At 37.5% G+C, this 27,391-nt stretch overlaps 2 protein-coding genes and 1 long non-coding RNA gene across 3 annotated transcripts in view; 2 read left to right on the forward strand and 1 right to left on the reverse strand.

The window, feature by feature from the left end:
• Positions 1-19,017, forward strand: part of MYOM3 (myomesin 3) — a 28,123-nt gene extending 9,106 nt beyond the window's left edge. The window contains exons 12-36 of the mRNA XM_026062551.1: positions 174-227; positions 811-938; positions 1,810-1,993; positions 2,808-2,982; positions 3,617-3,738; positions 4,428-4,615; positions 4,818-4,944; positions 5,424-5,602; positions 5,678-5,792; positions 6,788-6,944; positions 7,320-7,429; positions 7,917-7,961; positions 8,096-8,232; positions 9,920-10,064; positions 11,309-11,368; positions 12,093-12,160; positions 12,452-12,562; positions 13,583-13,670; positions 14,296-14,334; positions 14,987-15,092; positions 15,908-16,071; positions 16,715-16,751; positions 17,477-17,499; positions 17,595-17,650; positions 18,754-19,017. Coding sequence (XP_025918336.1) covers positions 174-227; positions 811-938; positions 1,810-1,993; positions 2,808-2,982; positions 3,617-3,738; positions 4,428-4,615; positions 4,818-4,944; positions 5,424-5,602; positions 5,678-5,792; positions 6,788-6,944; positions 7,320-7,429; positions 7,917-7,961; positions 8,096-8,232; positions 9,920-10,064; positions 11,309-11,368; positions 12,093-12,160; positions 12,452-12,562; positions 13,583-13,670; positions 14,296-14,334; positions 14,987-15,092; positions 15,908-16,071; positions 16,715-16,751; positions 17,477-17,499; positions 17,595-17,650; positions 18,754-19,017 — 2,882 coding nt within the window. The remainder of the gene's footprint in view (positions 1-173; positions 228-810; positions 939-1,809; positions 1,994-2,807; positions 2,983-3,616; positions 3,739-4,427; positions 4,616-4,817; positions 4,945-5,423; positions 5,603-5,677; positions 5,793-6,787; positions 6,945-7,319; positions 7,430-7,916; positions 7,962-8,095; positions 8,233-9,919; positions 10,065-11,308; positions 11,369-12,092; positions 12,161-12,451; positions 12,563-13,582; positions 13,671-14,295; positions 14,335-14,986; positions 15,093-15,907; positions 16,072-16,714; positions 16,752-17,476; positions 17,500-17,594; positions 17,651-18,753) is intronic.
• Positions 6,142-26,642, reverse strand: LOC112964430. Its single transcript, XR_003252969.1, has 3 exons — positions 26,573-26,642; positions 24,591-24,632; positions 6,142-6,207 (listed from the first exon to the last, which is right to left on the reverse strand). It is a non-coding gene; the product is annotated as an uncharacterized LOC112964430 (long non-coding RNA).
• LOC112964429 (fatty acid-binding protein, liver) lies at positions 22,305-24,613 on the forward strand. Its single transcript, XM_026062552.1, has 4 exons — positions 22,305-22,418; positions 23,350-23,522; positions 23,841-23,930; positions 24,503-24,613. Exons 1-4 carry the CDS (start codon positions 22,352-22,354, stop codon positions 24,551-24,553), a joined length of 381 nt encoding a protein of 126 aa, XP_025918337.1. The 5' UTR covers positions 22,305-22,351; the 3' UTR covers positions 24,554-24,613.
• Positions 26,643-27,391: the final 749 nt, after the last annotated feature.

The following is a 27,391-nucleotide window of genomic DNA, read 5'->3' on the forward strand; positions in this document are numbered from 1 at the left end:
TATTCTGAAGGGGAGAAGATCAACAGACCACAGCTATGACATTTCATTAYAYGTGTAATGAAATGTACATAATTATGTGTATAATGAAATAACACAGTTCTGGTTTTTCTCTTTTTTTACATGCCCTAAGCATCTTCTCTTAGGGCATAACATAGTTCTGTTTTACATTACAGTTATTCCATACGATRATGGCAAGACAATAGAAATTTTCAAGGATGACTTGGAAGGTAATTTCAAATTTATATTGAACCCTTCTTTCAGAAAGAAATGATTGTTCTAGAACCATGAGATCAGTAATAGCATGACTCCAGAAAAAATACACTCAGGAAAACACATCCCTATACCTCAAGAAAACAGAGGCATTCCAAAATAAAATGGAGCCAGCCAATACTGTTAGATTGATACTGCTAGACTAAGCCTGGTGTAGCCTGGTATTTATGTAAAAGCAGAGGAAGGAAAATATATGAAATTTTCAGAAACATTACAACCTCATTTTCAAATGTGAGCTAGGCAGTTAGCACCCTTAGTCTCATTACATCAATGGAATTCAGATTTTTAAGTTGCTTTTAAAAACAAAAAATTCCTTGTTTTGGTGAAACATGGTTGTAAGGGTGCACAAGGCTTAGAATTTATCCCAAATGGCACAGCCTCTTGTAATAATCTTGGATTGCCTGTATGTCCCCAAAGGGTTTATGCCTCMTCCATTATAATGAAGAATCTTACTTTACAGTAGGAAAACGATCTGTTTTAAAAGAACTTATTTTTTGCTATGTTATACCTAAAGTAATATAATATTCTGACTTCCCATAGGACATATTAAAATTCCCTTGCCCCCCACCAATGTTCATGCAAGTGAGGTCAGAGAAGATTAYGTGGCCTTGGCTTGGGACGAACCAGATCCAAGAGGTAGAGAGCCACTGAATTATTATGTGGAAAAGGTAAGAAAATAATACCACATAGAAGGGCAATAGTTGCTCTTCCTGAAACAGAACCATTTATTTCTCAGAYGGCCTACAGCACAGCTCTGTATTTACTGAATGTAATTAATTGCTGGTGGCTCTTTAGTGTAGCCTGTGGAAACGAGTTGTCACCATTCGTAAGAGACAGGTTTCCTCCCATCATAAAAAGGCCAATATAATCATGTTTCTTCCTGATAGCTTTAGCATAAAGCAGAAGAAGGGAGGCAAAGAAGCTGAACCACCCTTCTCCCTTGAAAATGTGTTCAGTCCCTTACCTGGAGTGAGACACCTTGAAAGGACACTGTGAGGAAATTTCTACTGCTTCTCCAGCACTATTCACTCTGTGTGGGTGACCAGAGAATTGCAGCCTCAAAAGTGGCCTSTTCAGCCTGTCTCCAGCTCTGCAGTTTACTAGAGCTAAAATCCCAGCTCTGACATCAGCTTAAGTAACAGTGACTAACAAAGAATAAACAAATGAGTCTTATGCCACAGAATGGTTGCAGAGCTTTAACGGGAAGACTGTTCCTGCCTTATGGGCCAGTAAGTGTGGAAGAGCTGGGAAACACTGCACAGTGTTCACTTTCCTGTTCACCTCCAATCCTTTTGTTGGTTAATGAGTATCTTCTACCAACCTCCTTTCATACATACTCCTTTCCCACCTGCTATACCATTGCTGTTGCAAAGGTGGCCTCTGTTGCCAAGGAAGAAAAGTTTGAGTATACCAATAATAAACATATAATTCAAGTCTCTTCTTTTTTAAAAGCTACTTTCCTATAAAAATTAACTTTGTTATTGCTCAGGAGGATTTTAAGCTTTCATGAGTTGTAAATCATCACCTTTTTCTTTACAGTCAATTGTAGGCAGCAACTCCTGGCAAATGGTTAATCTGGATATGCCAGTTAACTCCCCAAGATTTGCACTCTTTGATCTTGTTAAAGGAAAATCATACTGTTTCCGCGTGCGATCTGTTAACAAGTATGGAATCAGTGAGCCATCCCTGCCTAGTGAGCCCATAACTGCTGGAGCAAAACTGGGTAATAATTTAATTAATATACACTACACTAATGATATGGAAAAGGAGACACACTATCAAAWGAACATGTGGGCTTTTTCCTCCCTTTCCTTTAAACTTTATGGTGTATTATTACACAGCAGTTGCTTTGATATCAGGAAATCTCTTAAAGCCTTAAATCCTTGCTTAATTACTTTGCAGTTGGTCAGGGCGCAGTGTAAATCTATCCAAGCAATGATAGGGGAATTACATTTAATAAAATAAGAAATTGTTGAAGCATGTGTTTACTACAAATATGCTTCCAGCACTGTGTAAGAGAGAGGTTACATAGACCAGCGTTGGAAGGAATGATACAGCCAAGAAGGGGCCCATTTCTTGGGGCTTTGGACAAAACAGCAGACTTCGTTGTTTGTTGTTTTCTTCTCATGGCTAAGCTGACTAGAGTAAGAGATGCAAAGAAAGATTCATGCCCATGTTTTCAGCATGCAGAGAGATGAGCACTAGTTCCTTAAATATTTTCTCACATTTTCCCACATTACAGCTGCCCCAGTGCTCATTCAAACTGTTCTTTTCTCCTCCGATTTAGAGAAGCATAAGCAGATGTAACTCTGCTGAAATCAATGGGTTTCTATGGGAAAGGTGTATGAGGTATGACAAACCCAAACACATATACACGTAGGCTGTAGACTGGAACAATGTCCATGGCATTTTGCTCTAATTTGAAAGTGATGCTCTGGAAAAGGTGAATAAATCAAACAACTCAACTCAATTATGAAAAACAGTTTGAATTTATAAATAGAAAATATCATATCTTCTCTGTATTTTTTCTTTTTTAGCTACTCTGCCACCTCCATCTCAGGTTTTAGCTTTCAGAGACACCAAGACATCTGTTGTTTTGAAGTGGGATAAGTTAAAAGATGGTCTGGAGCCTCTTGGCTATTACATATATTGTCGGGAGACTGGGACAGAAGAATGGCAAACTGTCAATAATAAGCCAGTGACTTGTAACAAGTGAGTTCAGCTATTATACTCCATTGGCAGAACACAGGGTGCCAACTTGGATTCTTCTGCTAATGGTTGGAGTCATATTTCAGATAAAAGAAGAACTTCCTTCTCTGCACACACATAGGCACGCACACATGCAAACACCATGTCCTACTTTTAGAATGAAATATGGTTCAAATACTCAGACTCATTTTTATATCCAAAGCTAGACTGATAGCAAAGTCTGCGTATATTTTCATATACTGTCAATCTGCAGTAGGTAGATAGGCCTTGTGGCATTAGTAGAACCACATCCAATTTTTTGCTTGTTTTCCAGTAGAGTAAATTGGTGTCACTCCCAAATAGGATTTAGAAAACCTCTCTAGCTGTAGGGTTAAACGTCAACTAGAAAAAGTCCATTAAAAATTCCCATTTATTCTACTGGTAGTGCCAGCCAGCAGTGTGACACCTCTCAGTGTCTGATTTACACTTCCTGACTGATTTACTAGTGACCATTTTCTGTGATACAATGCACTTTAATCTGTAATGGCAAATAATGTAAATAGCAATACCTTATTAAAAATTATATGCTCTCTGTTCAAAAGACTGTTTGCCTGCACTTTGAACAGTCAAATATAAACATACTAATTTTCTCTCCTAGATTTACTGTTCCTGGGCTGCAGCCTGGAAAAGAGTACRTCTTTTGCGTGAAATCTGTCGGTGAGGCAGGACTGAGCGAAAGCTCACCAGAAACAGATCCTATCGTTGTAAGGCCAGCTATTGGTAAGTAACACATGCTCACATGTACACACAAAAAAATCCCTTAAAAACGTATCTATCAYGCATAGCTATTATTAGACACAGCGGTAATAGTTTTGAGCAGCTAAGCAGTGCAAAGGGGAACTGATTCTCTTGTACCCTGCAGTTTCTGTCATCAATTATACTTGTCAACAGCGGACATAGTTAATTAGCATTTTGAATTAGCAGTGTGTTACATCTTCAGTATTCATTTGGCACTAGGACAAGGGACAATTTTAAGTGCAGTATTATCCTGGTATCTTGAAATCAGCATTGTGATTTTCTCCAGTGCAAACCCCATCAGCAATTACACACAATTATGAAAAAACTACCAACCACATTAGTCAATATCCAGCCTTCAATATTCTCCATTATATCAACCCACTGCTTTCACTCCTTCTACCAGACAAACCATAAAGCAACATGCAAAAAAAGCCCTGAGACCTGTCCATGATTTTTCTTGTGATAGCTGCATAAGAATCTGGTCAGCTGAGAATACTTCTACACTGCAAAAGCGGTATTAAGGGGCCTTAACACAAATAGAATCATGTCCGATATGAACACAGAGATTTTCTCAGTTCAGTTCATCCAGTACCTACATCTCTTTTCCTGATCCCTAGATCTCAAACCTGTATTGAACAATATCCTATTTTCTCTCTCACTTTGCTGTGCAGCTTGTCCATCTGCACCACATGGGTTTGTTCTTCTAAACTGCGGAAAGACTGACATGACCATTTGCTGGAAACCCCCAAAGCGCAAAGGAGGAACAAAGATTCTGGGTTACTTCCTAGATCAGCATGATGCATCTGAACTAGACTGGCATGAAGTCAATATTCAGCCAATTCCTCAACGAGTTTACAAGGTATTAAATTCAGATATAATAGTATCCTTCTTTAGGCATAGTGGGAATCAGCAATAAAAAGGGATGAGCTGTTTTTCCCCTTTCAGCTCTTCTAGAACKCTCTTCATACCATCATAAGACTATATCTTGATGACTACAATTGCAAACCTGTTCTATCAAGCAAGGTTGTACTAATAACCTGTTTGCGCTTCTGAACTCAAAGGTGAGCAACCTCGAGGAAGGACATCTGTATGAATTCCGGGCTCGTGCAGTGAATATGGCTGGTGTTGGGAAAGTATCTGAACCTAGTGACTTGTTCAAATGTGAGGAATGGACAATGCCAGAACCAGGTATGTGTGATTTAAAAACAACAGCCAAAAAATATTGCCAGGTATATTAGTTAATCTCCTTACTCTTCTGTGAATCTAAGGGACTTCTGAAAACTACAGAGAGTTAATGGTGTTACAGTGGGTCCAAGCATACAAACACATATAAACACTTCCAGAGAAGTTCAGATGTATTATTTCTACATTTCACAGATAGAGCATCCAGGTATTTTTAATAATATCCTTATTTCCAGAGAATGAAGAATCTGAATCTAATATCTCAGTATCTTTGTATATTACACTAAAGGAAACAACATTAAACCACTTGATGAATGCTTTTTGTCTAGACCATCTACTGTTTAATTACCATAGAAAGGATTACCATGGACCTGCTATTAAGTTGTTATCATAAAACTCTCAGCCGTCTAATCTGAAACTCAAATGGAGGGCACCTAGTCGCATTTTTTACGTTAATGTTTGACAGACTACCCTTTGCTGAACAGGCCCTCCCTACGATGTGAAGGTCACTGAAGTAAGAGACACATCCCTGATGCTACACTGGRAAGCACCATTGTACACAGGAGCGGGTCCGGTTACAGGGTATTATGTAGACATGTGTGAAGAAGGGTCAGAGGAATGGAAACAAATAAATAAGCAGTCCATAGCCAGCACCCATATGAAGGTTCGTATATGCACCTGGTATCCAAATGTTGCTTCTCATTYAGCCTGTGTTAATTCCTGTCATTGTTTCCTGCAGGTTTCAGACCTGGAGACAGGGAAATCACTTATTTTCCGAGTAAGAGCACTGAACAARGCTGGAATTGGTCCTCCCTCTCTCCCTTCAGATCCAGTGGTGGTAAAAACCAAACCCGGTATGAAAGCAAGAGTGATGAGATTGTCCGTGCTGAACATCTCCCAGCAAAAAATATCAACTCATATCAATTCAGTTGCACAGCTTTTAGCTTGAATTAAGAGTCTGTCCAAAATCTGTCCAAAGTACTTCTTTGATCTCCATTATCATAAATGCCACATGATCTGTAAAGTACTTATCCCCACGACAGCCTRGCTAGGTAGGGCAGTACTACTTTCCCAAACTACAGACAGAAACCTGAGACACACAATGGATATATGCTACCTGCAAAACATTAGTAAGTAAATCTCTGTGGAGCAGAAGACAGAACCTACCTTTCTAGCAAGCGTCCAACCCTCTGGCTGATTTGTCTTCCATACTGATTAGTTAACCCTCCTCCTCTTGCTTCAACAAAAGCTTGTATAACAGAATGGCAGCTGCACAAACAAGAGAGGGAAATAGATTTTAAAAGTTGCCTTATAGCTGATGCATATGAACATATGTACTATTTGTAGCAGAAGATGAGACATGATTATTTTTCAGTCTTTCTTAGCAAGATGAAATGAGATKAATTTAGGTTTGTCATGAGTTCATGTGAGGTGATTTCACTGCAATTACACCAAGGGTGAATTTGACTCTTTGCTTTAGAAGAAGAATACTTTATCATAATATCCACAGTAATGGTACAAAAGAGAGCGTCTAAGACCTATCCTGACATGAGGAGTCTGTAAATACTACGATGTTTCCAGTAAAAAGCTGCTTTAAGTAAATATTACTTACATGTTTCATAGCAAGAAAAATCTTCAGTCAAAGCAAAGATAAGCAAATCAAACKGCCCAAATGAATTTACTCTAACTGTACTCTCTGGCTTTTCTTAAAACATCTGTTTCTCTGCATCTGCATTTACTCATCATTACTGTGTTTCTCCATATACAAAGTAAAAGGCTAAGTCAGATATCCAGAAACTAAGCACTGCCCTGTTTTATTAAGGAATGCCTTTTTTTTYCCCTCATACAGGTACAAATGAAATCGAACTTGGAGTTGATGAGGAGGGTTTCATTTACATGGCTTTTGAAGCTCCTGAAAAGAATGATTCTTCTGAATTTATCTGGTCAAAGGATTATGAAGGACCACCAGATTCTGACAGAGTTCGAACTGAAGAGAAAGGCAATAAGTGAGTAGATAATGCACACTGAGAAATTTATTGTGGACTGTGGAATAAAGAACCCATGAAACACCAAGAAAAACATCAAGCCAAATGTTTTCCTCTCCTTTCAATATTCAGCTAAAATACAAATAAACTATGGAAGTTTCACAATTCTCTGTCCCTGATTCTCAGTTCTGGGGCCCAGGAAGCAGGGCATTCAGTGCAGGCTTCTGGTCACAGAAGAGAAGCTTCAGCCATCATATGGCTAATGTTTTGGCMCTGCTCCTCAGTGTCACATATAAATGGCTATGAGTGCTATATTTGATGTTCCAAATGTATCAAGTGTGTATTGTATTCTCTTACAAAAAGCATCACTTATATGTGATTTATTTTCTTCCTAAGATCTAAGCTTATCCTGAAAGACCCATCAGAAAAGGATCTGGGTGTATATTCAGTGGAGGTCACGGATGTAGATGATGATATCTCTGCCAGCTGTACATTAACRCAAGAAGGTAAAAATTAATAATTAACAAGAACAAAACCTTGATGTGCCATAATTTTATAATATTAAATGTTTAAAGGAAAGCTCCTCCTAGAGGAATAGAAARTGACTGATATCACTTCATGACAGTGGTATCCTTAGAAAGATGTTTCCATTCCTTGAAGGCCCAAGGGCAGTTTCTTTTACAGAAAAGACTCCATGGTCCTGAAAGGTAATTTTTCCTTTAGATTTCAGAATTAAGACACATACAATATCATAGTGATTTAAAATTTCTTAATGTGTTTCTTGATTTGTTACTACCAACATTTTATTCAAACATAACGAAGAATTATCTTTACGACCTCTTCTAGTCCCTCCTGCTATGGAATGTTTTGTACTTATTATCAACTTTTTGACATAAATAAAGATCCATTGACATATTAAATCATATTGATACAATGAGTTTCTTTTGGCCTAGTTACACTAATCTAAATGAATTGTTATTCTTTGCATTTCAGATCTGGACAAGTTACTGAAACGTAGCCATGAAATCAGGAATCCATGTAAGTTGAACAGTAAAAAGCAACTACATTTGTGATACACTCTGAAAGAGGAACCGTGGCATAACCCTGGCTGACTTCAGCTGTGTGATTTGCATATGAATTCCCCTGGGGCCCCCCTTCTCCTTGTTTTCCAGTGATCAAGCTAATATCTGGATGGAACATTGATGTTCTCGAGAAAGGAGAAGTGCGGCTGTGGCTAGAGGTTGAAAAGCTGTCACCAAAGGCAGAGCTGCATTTGATCTTCAATGGGAAGGAGCTCACAAGTACCCCAGTATGTACTTTTTAAATACTGGCATTTGTGTGACTTACTTTTCCCCTGCTTAACAGGGATATAGACCAAATAGGTACATCCCCCATGTTCCAAATTCCCATCAGACATTTTGATGACTGTTTTTGGAAGACTCTAGGGCTTGATTTCCCACTATGCATAAACAGGAAGCCARACATAACTGTCTGATTCTCAAGTTGTCCAGTCCTAGTACGGCTGCAGCACAGAAGCTATTAGTTAAAGAGAGTATAATATCCGTAAGTGTTCTGGCTGGCAGAAACTTCAGCAGTAACACTTAAACAAAGCCCACTCCTCACCCTGCTTTCCTGTTAGCACTGACAGGCTGCCTCTGGCAATCCTGCCCCAGCAGAGACTCCCCTTTTGTAGGAGGACTTTGCAATAACAAGGCTCAGCCATGTGTAATTCACCCAATATTACAAATGCATCTGTGCAGGACAAAGAGTTTTGTCCTGGGTGAATAAACTGGTGTCATTTAAGTGGATGCTAAAGAAATACCATCTCTAACAATGAGACAGAATATTTTTCTTCTGCACACCAAGCAAAGCTGCAAGGTTTCCACCCTATTTCTTTGAATTGAATATGGATAAATCTTATGACTTCCAAGAGCAGATGAAAGTGATTCATTTCTCAGTTTGAGTCAGTGGAAATAAGACTGCATCAAGTGTTACAGTGTACTCCTATCTTCTAATATGTATAGAAAAATCTTCTAGCCTCTTCCTTGTCTTCCCACATCAAATTAATATTATATCATTTTCAAAGCATTTAGAATGATAGGACTGGAGTAGAGAACAGTTCAGAATGAAACGAASAGCAATTAATTCATTCACCTGTCATTTAAATGCAGTATAGCAAAGCCAAGATAACAAGGAGAACAGATAGAAGGGATAGGACTAATCCAAAGAATTTCAGAGCTTTTATTACCATGCTTCGGGGTGGGGGGTGTCTAAGCAACGCGTAGCAAATGTATTGAAGGCTTTACCTATTGTAAGAACTGTCTTTTCTACACTGGAGGACTGACACGGTAACGCATGATTACAAAGTATTTTTCAAGCTCTTTGTAATGATAATATTTGCTTAGAGCAAACAAGGCRGTAAAGCATAATGATGGTATTTATGTTTAAGCGTTGGCAGGTTTCAGGGCGTATGTATAAAAGGTTCAGTAGTGCTTGCATGATGTCAAAGGATGGCAGTATTACTCGTTATTGCCCAAATATGTGATTACGTGCCACAGATAAGTAATTATGTGCAACACGTCCATTATACTAAAACTCATACAGATTCTGGTAGGTTGAAAAATCTATAACATACAATAAGAAAGAATTTATTGTATCATGTGGTTTTAACTGAAACTTTCTCCCAGAGAAGCGTTCTGCTCTAAGCAATTCTACTATACTTACGTGCATAAACAAATGTAATAGACTTTTATTTATACTGGAAAAAATACGCTTTAACAAAATTGACTTGGAGGCAACTCCTGGAGCACTGATTATATCAGAGCGCATTGGCTTCACTACACCTGTAAGGTGAGGGAAATATATAAGGATACACATATAAAAGGATCATTTGAAGTCTGAGTGTTGTAAAAGATGCTGTGCCAGGATCTGGCCTTGGAATAGTTCCTCTGTGAAAAAAACTATTCAATTTATCGTATTTGTTTTGTTTTACACAGACACATAAAATAAACTTTGTCAGAGAAAAAGGTCTGGTAGAACTTATAATCCAGAATTTCTGTGATGATGATAAAGGGATGTACACAGCCCAGCTGCAAGATGGAAAAGCTAAAAATCAATTCACCCTAGACCTTGTGGATGAACGTAAGTGGAAATTCAGGATCAAATATAAAGACTGCCACACTCAGTGGAAAGTCTCCTAGGCACTTAAGGTCCCAAAGTATTTCCCACAGTTATAGTGGCACATCAGGAGAGAGGAGATCAAATCTTTATTTTAGCACATATATTTAAAGTCCAGGAATCATGTAAGAAACTATCTGAATTTCTCTTTAACACAAATCAAGGCTTTTGGTCTTACAGATAAGGTCCCTGATGATAAACATGGTCTGCTAGAGCAAAACAGCCWTGGGAATGATCAATATTTTTTTCCAAATGTTTTAGATATTATTCTTCCATGGTAAACTCTGTGTATTGGCAGTAAACTGTATGACATGTACTACACAATTATCTTAGAATAGTATCAGGTTGAAAATTCAGTGTATTTAACAGCTGGTTAACCACACTAAACAAAATGCAATAAAGAAATCAGTCAGTTGCACTTATGGAGAAGTCCAAGCAACAAAGAAAAGCTGAACATGGAACATACAGGGGGTTTGTATGTGCTAGTACAGAGAAGTTTTTTCATTAAATAAAAAGTAACAAGATCCTCATTCATATACTTCCCCAAACAGTATCTACCTCCATTTTTAGTTCTTGTGAACAGTTTGGTGATTTCAAATGACCTTCTGAAGCTTCCAAAATCTTTGAATGGAATGTGTCTRTCCAAATGTCAATGGCTACTTCCCTCTTTTTACAGTCAGTGGAGAGAAACAGGCACCTTTACAGAGTGATTCAGCATATGCTAAGGTCAGGGTATAAAATACGTTAGATGAATTGTGCTCTGAAAGTGCCCATTTTTCTCCACTGACAATAAAGGAAATAGAGATAACCGAAGTTACATACAGTTATCTAAAAGTGAGGTAAATTCTACACTCTTTGCCTTCCTCTGTTTCTTACCTTTGAAACAWTTTAAAATTAGGGTTTCTAGTCTGCATTTTTATACAGTTAAAACTCCTGTTTCATGTCCTAAATGCATAATGCTCAGGTCTTCAAAGACTTTTCTATGTATTTTACATCATGAAAATAAGCAACCAGTACAATGAAAGATTGAGGGTACTAATCTGTTCGAGGATTCTCAATAGGGACCAGAGGTAACTGATGCACCAGAGATTTCTTATAAACACATATCACAGCTCTCATGATAACACCTTTCATGATCAGAAATCTCTACTGTGTTACGCTAAGAAATAGTGTATTTTTATTGACTTTGACCATTGCTGTTCTTGCAGGTTTTGATAAAGTTGCAGAAGAGGCTAATGCAAAACAGAAAGAATGGAAGAAAAAGCAAGGTATGATAATCTGAAGGTTAATGACTTACCAGAACTATTGCTAATTGGAKGGCAAAACCTGAGCAAAGCTATTTTACTGAGTGCTCTAAACAGTTTTCTTTACTGTCCTTTTTTAACTGCCTTATTTAAACTGATTAATGCACTAGGATAAGAGTTCTCATTTTAAGATGCTCTCCTGACTTACAAATCAAAGTATCCTCTGAATCAGTGCTGTAATGAAGAACGTTCTTGAATTCTGAAAATTGTCCAGCCTGAATATACCCTGCAGTTAAGATCCACCCACCTTCCTGGTAGAAAACAGGGTTCTCCAAATATGTTAAAAAGAACCATTACATTTCCCYCCCATCTCACAGTAATGAATAAGAAAGTTTGTTAAACAGCCCTTTCAGAGAAGAAAAATATTAAAATTGGAAAGACAAGTTTACCTTCTAACAGGGATAAAAAAGTACACTCAYTGAACAAAGGACGTTTAGGCAGCATTACTAACATTTTAAGATAAGACCCCTCAACAAATGTTAAGATCTATTACTTTAGGAAATTACAATGACAATAAAAATCCTATGACAAAAACTGTGGTGCCTATTGTATGCAAAACTCAGTTAGATTGAAACAGTTATTGGAGGGGTCATTGTTGGGATTCACCACTAGATGGTGGCATTTGAATACATAATACTTGTAAGACCTTTGGGAATATATAGCAAGAGACATTTATTTTCTTTTATAGGTCCACATTTTATAGAAAACTTGAAATGGAAGGTTACTGAGGACTGTGAAGTACTGCTTACCTGCAAGGTACTTATAGCCATACAATTCATACTGTGCACAGTTGCATCCCTTTATCATYGTATTTTAGATGTGAATTTTAAGGGATGGCGTGAACAATGCTCATTCAAGTGGTTATTTGCAAACCAGTGAAAGGTAAGAGGTAAAATATCTTGGACAGAAATTTTAATAGAGAAGAAAATTTCCCAGACTCTGTGGCAATCCTCCAAYGCAAGTGAAGTTCCTTATTAGAAGGACATGTAGGCATTCAGAAATAAAATGTGTTTGGGATCCTGACTTCTAAACCTTCACTTCAAACAGGCAACGAACCTGAAAAAGGACACCAGCTTTCAATGGTTCTTCAATAACAAAGCACGAGCAGGYGGTGCGTTTGATCAACAAACTGGGATAGGAACTCTTCGGATTAAAAAGGTGAAARCTTAAACATGCAAAAAATATGGGTTGATCTTATTATTAACATTCAAAGTATGTTTCGGGTAGTGCCCACTAAATGAAAGAAACTGRGCAAACACAAGAGAAAGCATAAAACAAGAACCAACTGAAGTTATAGCCAGATAGATCTGAATTAGAAATGAGAWAATTTTTAACAGTGAGTGGCTATTAACATTTTAACATATTCTGAGAGTGGCTAAAAAGGAAAGTGAGGGTTCTTCAGGTTTTCAGATTAAATTGATTGTCTATTCTGGAGCTTTAGTCGAAAAAAAAAAAAAAGTTAGCTACTGAACTCACTACAGAAGTAACTGAATGAAACTGTATGTCCTGCCCCATAGAGAAGGCCAGACAAGCTGATATAMTGTCCCTTGTAGTCTTAGAAACCTGCAACTCTTTTCCTCTGAGAGCACAGAGGTGAAATAAGGAAGCTTGATGGTGCAGTTAGAACTTTATTGCCATCTCTGCAAGGSTAATTTAAATCTTGTTTGGTTTTGATTTTTCATCTTAATTTCAAATAGACAGATCACCTCTAAAAAATGAATAGAAAAACATGTGGTGTGTGTCTCCGCGGACACAAGTCTGAGGAACAGCAGGGACACTGCTGGCTGGAAGTCAAGCACATTGGCAAAGCAACAGGAGGAAAATTTACACAGCAGTGGGATTCGTCATTACTGAGTTCCAGCAGTATCAGTACCTCACACCAGTAAGAGCGCCCAGTGCTACAAGACGACAGAGGGCAAAAGTTGAGATAGTGACCCCCCTAAATGACAACGCATCATCTTGTAATGAATCAGGGCCCTCTCTAACCTTTCAAGGAAGGTTCTTGGGCAAATTGCCTTTTTTTGCCCTCCTTTCTGATCRCTCCAGCCAAATTCATGGGAGGGAAAAGAAAATCTCAGCTCTCCCCCTTCTCCAAATCCTGCCCTATTTTAATGATATGTGAAATTTCTGTTTGTTTGGGTTTTTTTAGTATTTTATATGTACGTATATTTTTGCCAGATAACCAAAGCAGATGAGGGCCAATACAAAGCACTTGTTTCAGACAGCCGAGGAGAGGACTACACCCAACTTGATCTCACAAAAGGAGGTAAGAGAATCTTGTATCAGGCAATATTACACATTCCCACCCCTGCCTGGGATTCAATTTGGATTTAGAAACAAATTTGCTAACTTTCTACCACACTGTTAATTACCATAGTATCTACATGCATCCATAGGAATTAAAATCTGCATAAAAAAATCACTGGTCAGATTTAAAGAGTTTCCTGATCTACTATAGCATATATATACTAGATCAGTTATGACCRCAATATAAATTCTGTCAAGCACTGGAGTTAAAAGTTCAGTAATGTTTCAGTCACTTMAACTCAGCAGCAATCAAAAGATTCTGCTTTCCAAGACTAAATACTACCCTGACATCTGGAATCTATCATTTAAACCTGGTACATAAATTTGTTTTCTATCACACTCTGTTGGACACACTGAGTGTTAAGGAAGATAGGCGCATCTAAATATAACAAGAAATGCCCAGCATCTAAAAATAAATCAGTCACTGGCAAGAACTTCATACCCTGTAAGCTTCCCAACAGGAAGACAATGAATAACTACTATATATAATATATTCTAAACATAATGAAATTAAGTTGGTAGTTGAAACGTGATTTGCTAAATACTGTAATTATAGATACTTAACCATCTTTATGTCTTTGCAGCTTTYGAAGACCTTCTCAAGGAGCTGTGTCGGATCAGTGGTATGTCTTTTTYTCATCAGCTGATACAGTAGTAATAGAAGGGGAGGAAGATGAGGTGTCATGATCAGGGCAACAGCTCTGGAAGTGACCCTGGGTTTGGATCAAGAGGTTAATCCTTAATCTCTCAAGCACAATAGTACTGATTAAATATTCCTTTGGCAATTAGAAGCACCCTCAAACTGACAAGGGGAGTGGTCAATAAACAGCTGGGTATGCACAGAAAGAAGCATTAGTAAAGCATTACATGAGGTTGTGAAAGAGAGATTACTTTCACCTCAAAAGAGAAAGGAAACGTTAGTTTAATTCTTGTTTTGCACTGTTATTTCTGCTCAGGCACAGGTGTAGTTTCATATTCCAGCATCAAAGCAAAGAGAGATCCAAGTTTCTATGGTCTAGAGGAGATTGCTAGGAACAGGAACGTCTGAGCTAGTGTTGAACACTCTCTAGAAGAGACGCTGACATTTCTTTACAGGCTGCTGGGTAAAAGATCTATGGCCTTCAAGAGGTAGAATACCCTCTAGCTTTCGGCTGGCCACATTCTCCAGGCAGAAATGTTAATAGGTTGCTTGGGATTTTGTTTGCATAATATGTAAAATTACACAGTCTTCCTTGGCTGTCCTCCTCAATTCCAATCTTTTAATTATACTATTAGCTCTTTCTGCTACACCTCTGAAAATTCAACCTACTGAAGAAGGCATCAAAATCTACACTGACRTGAAGTACTACACAGACTACCTGAAAACAACCTGGTATCACCAGTAAGTCCCAAAAGATACTTGCAAGGCTACTGGTGTGCTGCTGCTTGTAATGGTTTATCACTGAGATTAAGCACGTTGGGCCTAAGCCTGAAGCTTTTAAAGGCAATGGGAGATTTGCTGAGTAAGGGCTGAAAACTGAAAGGGCTGAAAATTCTCTCCGTATCCTGAAACATGTGTGGGCTTCTAAAATAAGCAGTTATGTTATTTTTATCTTAGCACTGCACAAATATTTATAAGTGGTCACCTTTACTAGAATAATAATGATGCATTTGAGGGACTGCTCAGTTACAACCACCTCGGTTACAGACAGGAGAAGAAGCTGCTGGTTTCTAAGTTCTTTGATTCTATTACTTTACACTTCTGATTGCTTTACCCCACTTTGAGTAACAAATATTCCCAAATATGACAAAATTCTTTCCAAACGCTGGTAATTTAGTTTCATAGCATCCTGGTAAAATACAGAAACACCATTTTATTAGACACTTCCTAAAGACGTATACAAGGAKGCCAATTTTAATGATGCTTGAGAGCTAAACCCTTACAAATATTTAATGTCTAAATTCTGTCTACTCTCCTAAATAAGAACAAGGAGCTCTTTTGTAGAGTTTGTAGAGCTTTGACAAACTGCCTAAAAGAACAGAGGTGCCTAGTGAGATTTTCAAAAGTGACTGAGCATATAACTGTCAGTGAAATTAGCAGTGAAGTCCTGACTCCAATTCTCTTGTTCTAATCAGCAGATCTAAAGGAAAAGTTAGTGTTCTAATTTATGCAGTTCTGCTTAAATATTATTGAAATGATATAATTTGTTTACTTAGGGAGAAACGACTAGAAAGTCGTGACAGATTGAAAACTGGGAGTACAGTGAATCAGATCTGGCTTCACATATTGAACCCAACAGAGGCAGATAAAGGAAAATATACCCTGGAGTTATTTGATGGGAAAGACTCTCACAAACTATCAACTGACTTGTCTGGGCAAGGTGAGCTGAGTTAAACAATACTGTTACAGGAAGGAGATATACCTCTGCTCTTTCCAAGATTCCTTCAAACCATAGGCAGTGACTCCTCTCTCCCTTATTTGAGATGGAGCTGCAGTTCTTTGATAGCAGACCATGAAATAGRGGCAAGAAGGATAGCAAAGTGCACCGAGAATTGTCAAAGGAAATGTAGGGAGAGGAAGAGAGGAGTGAGCAGCAGAAAGGATGGAAGCCTTTCGGGAGCCTTGCTGCCRTAGCATAAGGCACTCCTGAGGGAAGCATGAGTGGAAGGCTGCTGCTCCTGGGATGTGTCCTGATTCCTCCATAGGTCAATGGAGCTTGCAGGTGGCATCTCGGAAAGGAGAATGTGGCTTCAGGTCCACAAAAACTTTTCCAGACTGCTCAAAGAAGGCTTTTTTCCTCCTCAGGACTTCCCTTTGGAAAGGGAGCATCAGGCCCCATGTATTTCAGCAGTAAATAGATACATATTTCCTTAAGGCAGATAAACTGTTAAGATGATGCAGCTAATTATATGTAGTTATGTGCACAAACATCTGTAATTCCAACAATAATGCATTACATTAAATCTATCAAGTCAAATGAAATAGACAACACCTTTCTCTAAAAAACCCTTTTGTTCTTGCAGCCTTTGAAGATGCCATGGCAGAGCACAGAAGGCTAAAGTGAGTTTCTGCCCAAATATTTTCACGGCTAAGCTAATCCATTTTGGGTGTCATATTCTTTGGTGGCCATTTAGTAGTATGGACTGGCGGGCAGGGGAGAGAGAAGGTCGGAGAGGATCGTTAACAAATATATCTTTATTCCAGAATAACCTCCATGCTTACTAACTGTGAATGCTCAGGCACCAAACTGTCAGGCTACGTGTCTGTCTGAACGAAATGGAATCCCTGTCTCACTGGCCGCAGTGGCCACCCCCCTTCAGACCCAAGACACCCTGGGGGGCCGGAGAGGAAGCCTCCAACGCTTCTCTCTGGGTTCTACCTTTTCTGCTGGTTCAGAGCACTTCAGCTTTCAGGACTGTCCTTCTGATACGATTGTTGGAGTGCCATCCCAAGCCCTTTTCTGAGAGGATCAAACTATCAGTAGCATCTCTCAGAATCATTTGGAAGATTAGGCTTTAAACAGATATATGAGAATCTCCATTGTTCCTGTGAGATTTACTGAGATTAAGAAATTACTTTTCGCTACAAATTTTCTTCTAGTTCTACAGAGTGGCTAAGAAAACCCTTCCCTATTAACTAGTTCAAGCATGAAGAATCCTTTTTTTTTTAAACTTCAAAAGTGCAGTTATCTATACCTGTTAGAGAATAATCTTCCTTTCAAAAGCACTGAGAATACATACCTAGTAAGTAAAACCATGATAATTGTATTTCTTCTTCACTTTCAGAGAAGCAGCAATAGCAGAAAAGTGTAAGTAAATTAGTATTGTATGTTTTCTTCTGCAAAACAAAGCCAAGTGTTACACTGACAGGTACAATTAAGGGGTCATGTTTGTTCATTCCCAGGTCGTGCCAGAGTTGTTCAAGGTCTGCCAGATGTTGCCACCATCATGGAGGATAAGGTAATATTGAGTAACTGTTCATACAATTGGCCTTGGCACAGACACAGAAGAATGGCTGACAGGGAGAGAACTACTTCTTTTCCCCTACGGTACATTCCCAGGCAGTTTGGTCACAGCTGTGCCTTTCTGAGCTACTGCAACTGCCAAAGACGAGAGGTGATAATCTCCACAGGGCTTGTATCACTCCCCAGCATTGTTGATGGTGCTTGCAAGCACGTATGTGCTTCTGCACAAACATGTGCTCTCTGTGGCACAAAAGTTCTTTCTTACAGGTTGCAGGTGTTGCTGTTTCCTAGGTCTGTTTCACAGCCAGATCCTTTCTGTTGTCTTCCCATTTCATTTTCAAGACTAGACTAAGCAGTTTAAGCACCGGACCTGATTTTCCTATCATATAAACCTGCATCTTACACTTCTGAGTCAAAATCACCTTTACTGGTCCTCAGTAGAATAACAAGCCTCTAAAGTAATTCCAAATTCACTGTATGCCTATTTTAGTGTCACTTTACAGTGTAAGAAAGACGTAAAAAGACAGTAGCACAAATATGAGTCAGGCCCAGTGAACTTAGTCACATTAATCCTGATGACACTGGTGTATATCAGGAGAAGGAGATGGAGAGTTCTGGAAATTGAAAATCTAGAAGAATTTCCATAGTGTTTAAAGTGCCTGTTGTCAGTTCTGACATTTTATTACCCAGGTTGTGAAAGTGACCTACAGTCATTAACCTAAGAGCTTTGTAGTCCCACAGAAGCTGCAAAAGAGAGAAATTAAATTTAATCAAGGACCACTATTTGCTCGGAGCCACAAACTAGACAATGAAATTCAATCTAGTTGTGAGGTACCAACTTTTAAAATAGTAGCTACCTTTTAAGAATCATCACTCATTTTATAAAACAAAGACCTGAGAAAAAAGTATGTACGCTACTTGATGAATACTACACAGTGAATCAGTTCTAAGTCTGATCAGAACAAAAGAGGTTACRGATAAGCAACCCTTATGGATTTTTACTGATACTGTTTTTTCTTTTTCTTCATTTCACATCGACAGAATTTCTTTGCTCATTTATGTCTTCATAATCTATCTCTACTATCTGTTTTACAACAGACCCTGTGTTTAACTTGCTGCATATCTGGAGATCCTTACCCAGAAATCACATGGTTCAAAAATGAGAAGGTTATTGTCTTTAAAGATCGTTATAAAATGGATGTGAAGGGGCCAGTCGTCACAATTACYATTGAGAAAGTCTGCAATGAAGACACAGGAAAATACAGCATCTATGTCAAGAACAAATATGGTTCTGAAACAGGGCAGGTTACTATCAGTGTTTATAAGCACGGAGAGATACCAATAGGGGTGGAAGCAGAGTAAATCCCATGTGGGAGTATACCAAAACAGCCTAAATGAATTAGGCATCTACAGCTAATTGAATTTAAAAGGAATTTAACACTTTTGGATTCCTTTGAATGTCTCAGCCCTATAAATCAGGCTCATGTCTCTCTTTTTATTTCATATGTACAAAATAATTCTCAATGTCTTTCACTGGAAAACATGCCAAACTTAAATAAGATTTAAAAAAAATCGCTGCATCCTCATCAAAACATCTGTAAACAAATCTGTGGAAAACCTCCAAAACCCTAACAAAAGAATCCTACTTTCATACCCTAGATTCTTATTTATATATATGTAGTTTGTGTGTATGTGTGCGTGTGCGCACGTGTGCGCATATGTATCTGTATTCACCTTATAGAATAACTATTTCCTAGTCGATAGTACTGCATGGGAAATACCAGAGGATTCACGTATACAAGAAACATGCTTTTTGTGGATTTTTTTTGTATTAAAACCCCATGTGTTAATGATTATCTTGTAGCTGACAAATGCTTGTGTGCATATTATTAAACTCACACCCTGGGTACCACTAAAGCACAGTAGTCAAGTATATATCTATCTTGAAATCAGTTGGCCTGTCAATGTGTGGAAAGTTAGGAATGTTCCTAAGGATCACAGTGAATCAGGGCCATGTTTTCCTCCCATATAGCTATGGGAGGAAAACAAAGTGGCAACATTTTCAAGTCTTGGTTTTCTTTAGAGAGGAGCACATTCAGCTTCTATATATACTGATACACGGTAATGCATTTACACAAGAGGATTGAGTGAAAGTCCACAAAGATGGAGCTAGGTCCTTCCATTCATTGGACTCCTATTATCTTTAAAAGCAAAAAGATCTGTAGATTTATTAGTTATGTTAAACTACCCTGCATGTAGAAAAAAATTTGCCCTGTCATCTGCTCTGAAGCCACGACTACACTCTCAGCTTCCGTCAGTAAAACCATGTCAGTGAGAAGTAAAAAAAGGGATTTTATAGAGCCATACAGCTAACTGCATTTATGCAGCAAAACAACATCTTATCTCGCTTTACAAGCTAGAATAAACTGTCCTAACAACAACTACATTTTTCCTGGTTATTTGGGACACTCCGCTGTTCCAATGTCTACATACATAAGTACAGCATACCTGGACAAGACTGCCAATCATCTAACCAAATGTAATTGCATTTCAGACACTACTTAAACTATATTTATATAATTTATATTATTAAGTTTAATAACATTACAATTAAAAAATGAGACCTTAGCTAATTTTCTAGTTTCATTTTATAGTGAACGAAGAAAAACAGGTCCTTCTGATGGCATCATTAACATTATTCTATGGTATAAACTGAGACAGATGAGTCATGCCCTAGGAATAACTGCAATGTAAACATTACATTTGAGAGTCATGTGAGTTGCAGCCCACACATAAATACGGCCTTATTCATGATCAGAACCTTACCTCCGCTATTCAGGCAGCAAGGTATTATTCTGTGTAAACGAGATTACAGAATTGGGCATTTTGCTTTTTAAAAAATGAGAAAGATAACTGGAGCAAAAACCTTCATTAATAAAGAAAAAGTAATCTCTGTTCCAGACTGCGGCAGGGATAGCAGTGAGACTGCTATTACAGAGTAGCTCCAAAGCTACTCTGTAATACTGTCTACTCTGTGAATACTGTCTTAAGAATATGTGGACAAGAGGCACTTCTTCTTGTGTGCCTTTTAGCGTAATGTTTAGCTACCCGCAATAGTGGTCTTTAGAAGACACTAGATCACTAGAAGATCTTTAAGTAAATCTTTGAATTAGTGAATTTTTTTTGATAGGAATAATAAACTTTTTTAAAGTCATAAACTAGAATGTGTGCATGACCAGACTTTGGAGAAAATTAAAGTTATGCTTGCTAACACATGGATAGCCTGCAAGAATCATGAATTTTCCAAACTCATGAGCAATTGTACAGGGTTAGCAAGAAGCAAGCTATTTACTGACCCTCCAACCCCATTCCTGTTAATTATCTAGGACTGACTGTTGCCGGGAGGAGGCTGATAGACTTATTTATGTCTCTGTTAATAAAGAAATATTATTATTTGGTCATAAACTGGTTCTCTGATATGATTTTGAGAGAACAAAACAGATGATAGCATGTTTAAGAGAAATGTGTTCTTGGAACGAAGATGAGGTTGATTAATCAGAATTAGACCACAAGTTTTCTAAACTCTGAGTCTTGTCCCTGTCTGCTAATTAAAACTAAAACTGAGATAGATCTGGACCTAAACATTCCCTCCACTTTGGAATATTTGGCTCTTTGTGTGTGAATTTTCTTTGAAATTACATACTAAAAAATAGTTGTGAATTTGTAAGTAAAAGTTCAGCATTGTTCTACTCAAATAGAAGAATTACTGACCAGTATGGAAAATAAAAGTTAACTTATAAAGGTCAGCTACCCCAGGGATACAGGCTTTATTTGAATTTAGCAATATCATTGCAAGGCACACATAATCTAATGAATGACTTCCAAAGTCAACAGTCATTCTTGCACAGACAGCAAGGAATATATTCACTAGTTATTACGAGCGAGGAATTCTTCATGCAATCTGTGAGAACAAAAATAATGCATCCTGCTTATTTCTTTAATTTCAGTCTCCAAGCAATGTTCCGTTTTTTATTTTACCTTTAATTGTCTGTGTATGAAGTGATTATTGAATAAAACCCCCTGAAACTAGCATAGATTTAGATGCACACTACTTACATCTACTGGATGAAGTCATATCTGACTGTCCCACTAGGATATGATTTTCCCTGTCCTCAAGTGATAGGAGGCCCTCAATTTTGGAAGAAAAAGTTGTGGATTTTATTCCCATCATTGAAGTTCCAAGTGCCCACAGTATAGAACACTGTAATAATCAGGAAGCTCCTATCCTAGTACTTAACTTGCATCTACTGTAAATTATACCATTCTATCTGAAGATTTCTATCCAAGCACAGAAAATACATTGAACATGTAAGAGTTGTGAACAAAAGGAAAACAGATTAATCAATGCAACACTTTACAATTATGAATCATAACCCTAGTCCAGTGACCCACAATAAACAGAACATCCCAAAACATTCGGCCAAGGTAACACTTTCTACAAAGCAGAATGAACTAGAGGTTATGATCATTAAGAACAAATAGATGATTAATAATTGTTACTTCAGTTAATAATTAGTGGATCATCTCACAATTTGGGCTGGCTTTTTCCTTACCATAAATAGCATCTAAATGAGCAGGGAGCTCCCTCACTTTCCTGCTAGCATCCCTATCCCCACACTGCATTATATCATCCACAATGGCATTCAATGGAACCTGGCAGGTCTATGCTCAAGAGAACTACGAAGAGTTTCTGAAAGCTATCGGTAAGTGCCTTGTTCCTTTTGAAATAATTTGCTTGTATGGTAACATTACACCTTGCACAACAACATCTTTTATTACAGCATTTCAACGTTTTTTTCTTTTGTTTGTGTGACAAACTACCCCCTATCAGGTAAGTCTGTTAAGTCTATTTCAGAAATGAAAATAAGCTGAAAATTGCACAAATTAATGTAGAAAGGTTACAGATAAACCCAAGATCTCTGTCTTAACATAAGATTGACTCCCTCATAAAAGAAGACATGTATCAGAAGTTGACCTGTTTTGGTTAACCTCTAATTTTCTAAGTACTTTTAACTAGAAGCAAGTTGTGAATGACATGTAAAACTTCCCAATGTTCTATAAGCAATGCAGGCACTTTCTATAGCATTAGTGATTAAATATATGTGATAACTGTTTAGTAATCTCTAAGAAATTAACTTGGTGGTTATGACTTAGCAGGTGTCTACATTAATAAAAATGTCTGAACCGATACCTTTACTGCTAATGATGATCCTTTCAGACCACACTAGAGACACACTGATAAGGTAGCTTGAGGTCACTTGCACTGTTGCAGCTTTGACTACACAGATAACCCCCATCTTCTATCTGCCTGGGAAGAGGTAAGAGACACAGAGTGGCACAGACACGATATTAGTTGTAAATGTCCACATAGAGTAAGACATTACTGAAAGAAACAATAAATATTCTGACACAAGAATAATGAATATAGTATAAAAATCTATATAGATGAGTTGGAATGGAACAGTACATCCGTAGAGAAGTGAGGAATCCAAGAAGAATTTGTCTTTTAACTCAGACATTATTTTCTAGTATTGGTTTGTATCGCTCTTGCACCTTCACCAGAGAAGAATATTTGGTATTTCATATCAATAAACTACTTCATAACAGAAAAGTTCTTTTTTGCTCTTTTTACAGCATTGCCAGCTGACCTCATCAAAGTCGCTAAAGATATTAAGCCTACTATTGAAATACAACAAAAAGGAGATGACTTTGTTGTGACATCAAAAACACCCAAGCAATCTGTAACAAACTCATTTACACTTGGAAAAGAGGCTGACATTACTACTATGGATGGCAAAAAGCTAAAGGTAAAATATTTCAGGAATAGGTGCATTTCTAGTCATCCTTATATTTTAGTTTTAGTGCAAGAGTGAAATTTGTTGTACTGTTTCCATTAGCAAAAAATAGTATGTACACATGCATTTGTATCATTTCAGCTGACAGAAATGTTTTGCTAAAACTCTTATGAAAATGCTGTGGTCTTCAGTTTAAGTTAGCAGGTGTGATTATGAAGTTTCCATATTACCTGCATTTATTGTACATTTGACTATGTAGTCACCTACTTATTTTAACTGATTTTCAAAATCTCCATTTTWTATATATATATTTTTAATCTGCTTCAACAGTGTACTGTGAACATGGTAAATGGAAAGCTTGTGTGCAAATCAGAAAGCTTCTCTCACGAGCAAGAAGTTAAAGGAAACGAAATGGTGGAGGTAAGTGTTTGGAAAACAGTGGTGCATTAAGGAAAATGCTGAGGGAAGTTAGTTTTAAATTGTTCCTTACTGACAAAGAGCTTTTCTCTAGGGAGTTAACCGCATTAAACTCCTAAAAAGTGTCCACTTGGGTAAAAAGTACTATAAGAAGCACAGCTAACTATACTGAAGTTATGTATCTTGGACAACTTCTTGAGATCATTTTGAGTATCTCAAACTACTTTTCTAACATCAAGTAGGCAAAACACCACACAAAAGAACCCATTACTGTTTGGGACATATCTTTCTTGTAGTGCCTATGACTCAAAATACTCCTTAATACAGAGTGATAAAATGCAGTTGATGACAGCATTTTAGTATCTAGATTCTTACTCTTCAGAACTGGTTTTGTAAAAGACCATTTCCTCAGTATGAATGTTACAGACATATTTGTAGGCAAGTACTACAATTGTATTTTCTTGTGGAGTAAGATGGATTTTTAAATGAATTACAGACACATCTAGTTTCTTAGCTACAAATAGATTTCCTAAAGCCTAAGTGAAAAACAAGTTATGCATATTTGTCATCTACAGCGTTTGACTGTTGGTGGAGCAACACTTGTCAGAAGAAGCAAGAGAGTCTGAAGACAGATCCACTTTCTTTGAGACATTTTTTACATACCTAAAATAAAGCGCATTTTCCACCAGGTGTGATCTTTGTTATCTGAAAGAATAGTACAGAAAATTATTATTATTTCTACTCTATCACATACAAATCACTTCCCATTATAAGACCACGCGTTCCCTGATTACATTTACAGATCCCTTCCATACTCAGAGGACTGGAGGTCTGCCTCCCAGACAATTAAAGCTGGACATATCTGAAAAAATTATGATTCATCATAATAATCAATGGGAGGGGACAGAAGCTGATATGCTTCTTGTTTCCTAACATACTTAGTGAACCCAATCAGCTTTTAGCCCTCGTTCTAATAATAATGTTTGCTGTCCTACTAAAAACCTGTCTYTATATCCTATCCAGCAAAAAGCAATTAAACATTTGCATAGGTGATCTGCACAGTGTATCTGTAACAAGAATAGTAACAAATATTTTAAAAGCTATGAAGAATTTTTAAGAGTCATAAACAATTACAAAATAGTAACAGGAATGACTGCTCTTAAAATGAAGTACAGAAGAATACAATTAAACAAAAACAAGGCATTACAAGACCAAAGGCAATTAAACATTCTTCCAGTTTACAACATACTCCCAGTATCTGCTTGTMAGTTCTCATAAGTACAACTGGAATGTTTATGTTCAGATTATGTGTCTCTAGTGCATTGTCTAGGCTGAAGTATAAAATGCATGGGATCCAAGCAGATAACCATTTCTTTGGTCACTACTGGTTAGATCCTATTATTATATTAGCAGTCCTATTTAATACTTATTTATGTCACTGCAAGTTTATTAGAATTTGATCTTGGGTGTAGGAGCTATGTGAGAAAAGTTGCTGGACTGATTATGCTATTTAAAATCCTCATGTGGACCTTTTATTCCAAATGAGAGTGCTAAGTCTAGACTTTCCTATGCCAGGAGAAGAGTGGTTTGTGAGTTTTTTTGTGTTTTAGCTAATACCATTTGCAATATGCTGTAAGCACGATCAAGGAAGCATATTCCTACTCTGAGATAAGAATGTCCTGATGGGGAGTTTTACTGGCATAACTACGCAAATATTGTTATGCTCATTTAGCTTCCTACATAGTTCTACTTTTAAGTACCCTTTTGCAGACTTTAAATTCAGTGTGAGTTACACAGAAATAAGATCAACAGCACAGGATCAAGACACTGGTCAGACCTCAAAGAGAAAGCTGTTTTAAGGCTTCAGTAGTGCAAGGAGCCATTTAGGAGCTTGAAACAGTAATGTTTGAAAGTTGCTGGGTAACTGCTGCTAACTACACAATGAAACACTACAAAAGAGAATGTAGTTTTCTAACAGTAAATTCACAGAACACTGCAAGTCTTCAACAACCAAATGCTGTATCAATAAATTGTAGATACAAAACATGATATACTCCCAGGTTCATTTCTATATTACTTTAACTCAGAAATCATCCATTACACATAACTGAACACTTCTAAGTTTGCAAAAAACAATTCTTTGCTTTTGATACATTATGACATAAAATAGGATTGATGTTAAAGCAAAATCTCTATATATTTGTTTGCTTTTAAAACAAACATTAAAATCTTACTTTGGTCCAGTGTCTACTCAAATATTCCCAGCCCGCTCGACACATCCGCCCTGCAAATTCACTCCTTCCCTATTCAACCCCTTACCAGAGTTCAGGCTCAATACAAGACAACTGCTGTACAAAGGGGGATTAAGTTATAGAGATTGTAGACATTCTAAAACTACACTAATCCATGTATGGAATCTAAATTGATGTTAAACCATTTTAATTTGAAACAGCTAAAAATTCTTAAAAGAAATAATTCCCATTACTTCACAATCACAGTGATTTAGTATTTCCAGCAACTCAGCCAATCTTATCAATCCCACTGCAACATTTGTTTGCCACAGGAAATCTCAGATTTAGGGGAAATACTTTCTTTACTTCAAGCTTTCAAAACCTGAAGGATTTTGATTAGATTGGGGTCCTTACCTTACTGCTCTAGGTAATCAGTTATTTCTGGATGACAATTGCTATAGCTTTGGACAGCAGTACTGAATCCACTCTTTCACAAAACCAAGTGAAATTTTCTGCAAAGGACTTCAGGAGATTATTTACAATCTTGCAATCAGGAACATTTCTGTCTTGCTCAAAACTGTTCATTTCCAATTCTGAAGGCTCTGAAAGGGTAATTCTGGCAGCAAACATTTCTACCCATTGCCAAACTGTATTCCTTGGTGATTCCATTGTTTTTCAGCATGCCTAAGGACTGAGTTTTTTCTGCTTTGTTAAAGCTGCATTGTATTGTGTGCTCGACCATAATTTCAGTCTCTAACTTCCTTTCCCTGGCTTGATTTTCATGTTCGTTTGACAACTCTTTTGTGTGTACAGAATCTGACTGTGTATACATTGCACAAGGTTACAAACTAGAATACCTGCTGCTAGCATGCTTAGAACAAAACAATGTTAAAGGGGAATATCAAATGCATAAAACATTGTCAGGGACCCCCATCTCTTTTCTGCAGGGTCCTGTACACAGACCACTAAGCATACAGCAACTATCATCATTTTCTTTTTTCCAAAAGAGTGGCATATATAGTTGGTTTTTCCACCTGCTGTGCTCGTGATTGAAAGTCCTCTATCATACAAAACCTGTAAAAATCTCGATTCTGGGTGTAAAAAATGATTCTGGGTGTGAGATTGCCAGGACAGCAGCGTGTCCACCCACCGCAGTCTCTCTATTTAGCCATTTAAAATAGATCAGTAAAGTCAGGAAGTGAAAATATGTTACTGACAGACATCAGGACTACA

The sequence above is a fragment of the Apteryx rowi genome, unplaced genomic scaffold (assembly GCF_003343035.1).
Source record: "Apteryx rowi isolate R43461 unplaced genomic scaffold, aptRow1 scaffold_190, whole genome shotgun sequence".
Classification (NCBI taxonomy): domain Eukaryota; kingdom Metazoa; phylum Chordata; class Aves; order Apterygiformes; family Apterygidae; genus Apteryx; species Apteryx rowi.

What these genes read in the sequence shown, in the direction of transcription:
- LOC112964429 (XM_026062552.1), top strand. Translation starts at nt 22,352, where the DNA reads ATGGCATTCAATGGAACCTGGCAGGTCTATGCTCAAGAGAACTACGAA. An exon ending in AGAGTTTCTGAAAGCTATCG is followed by an intron (nt 22,419 to 23,349) that starts GTAAGTGCCTTG and finishes CTCTTTTTACAG; the next exon opens with CATTGCCAGCTGACCTCATC. An exon ending in AAGGAAACGAAATGGTGGAG is followed by an intron (nt 23,931 to 24,502) that starts GTAAGTGTTTGG and finishes TGTCATCTACAG; the next exon opens with CGTTTGACTGTTGGTGGAGC.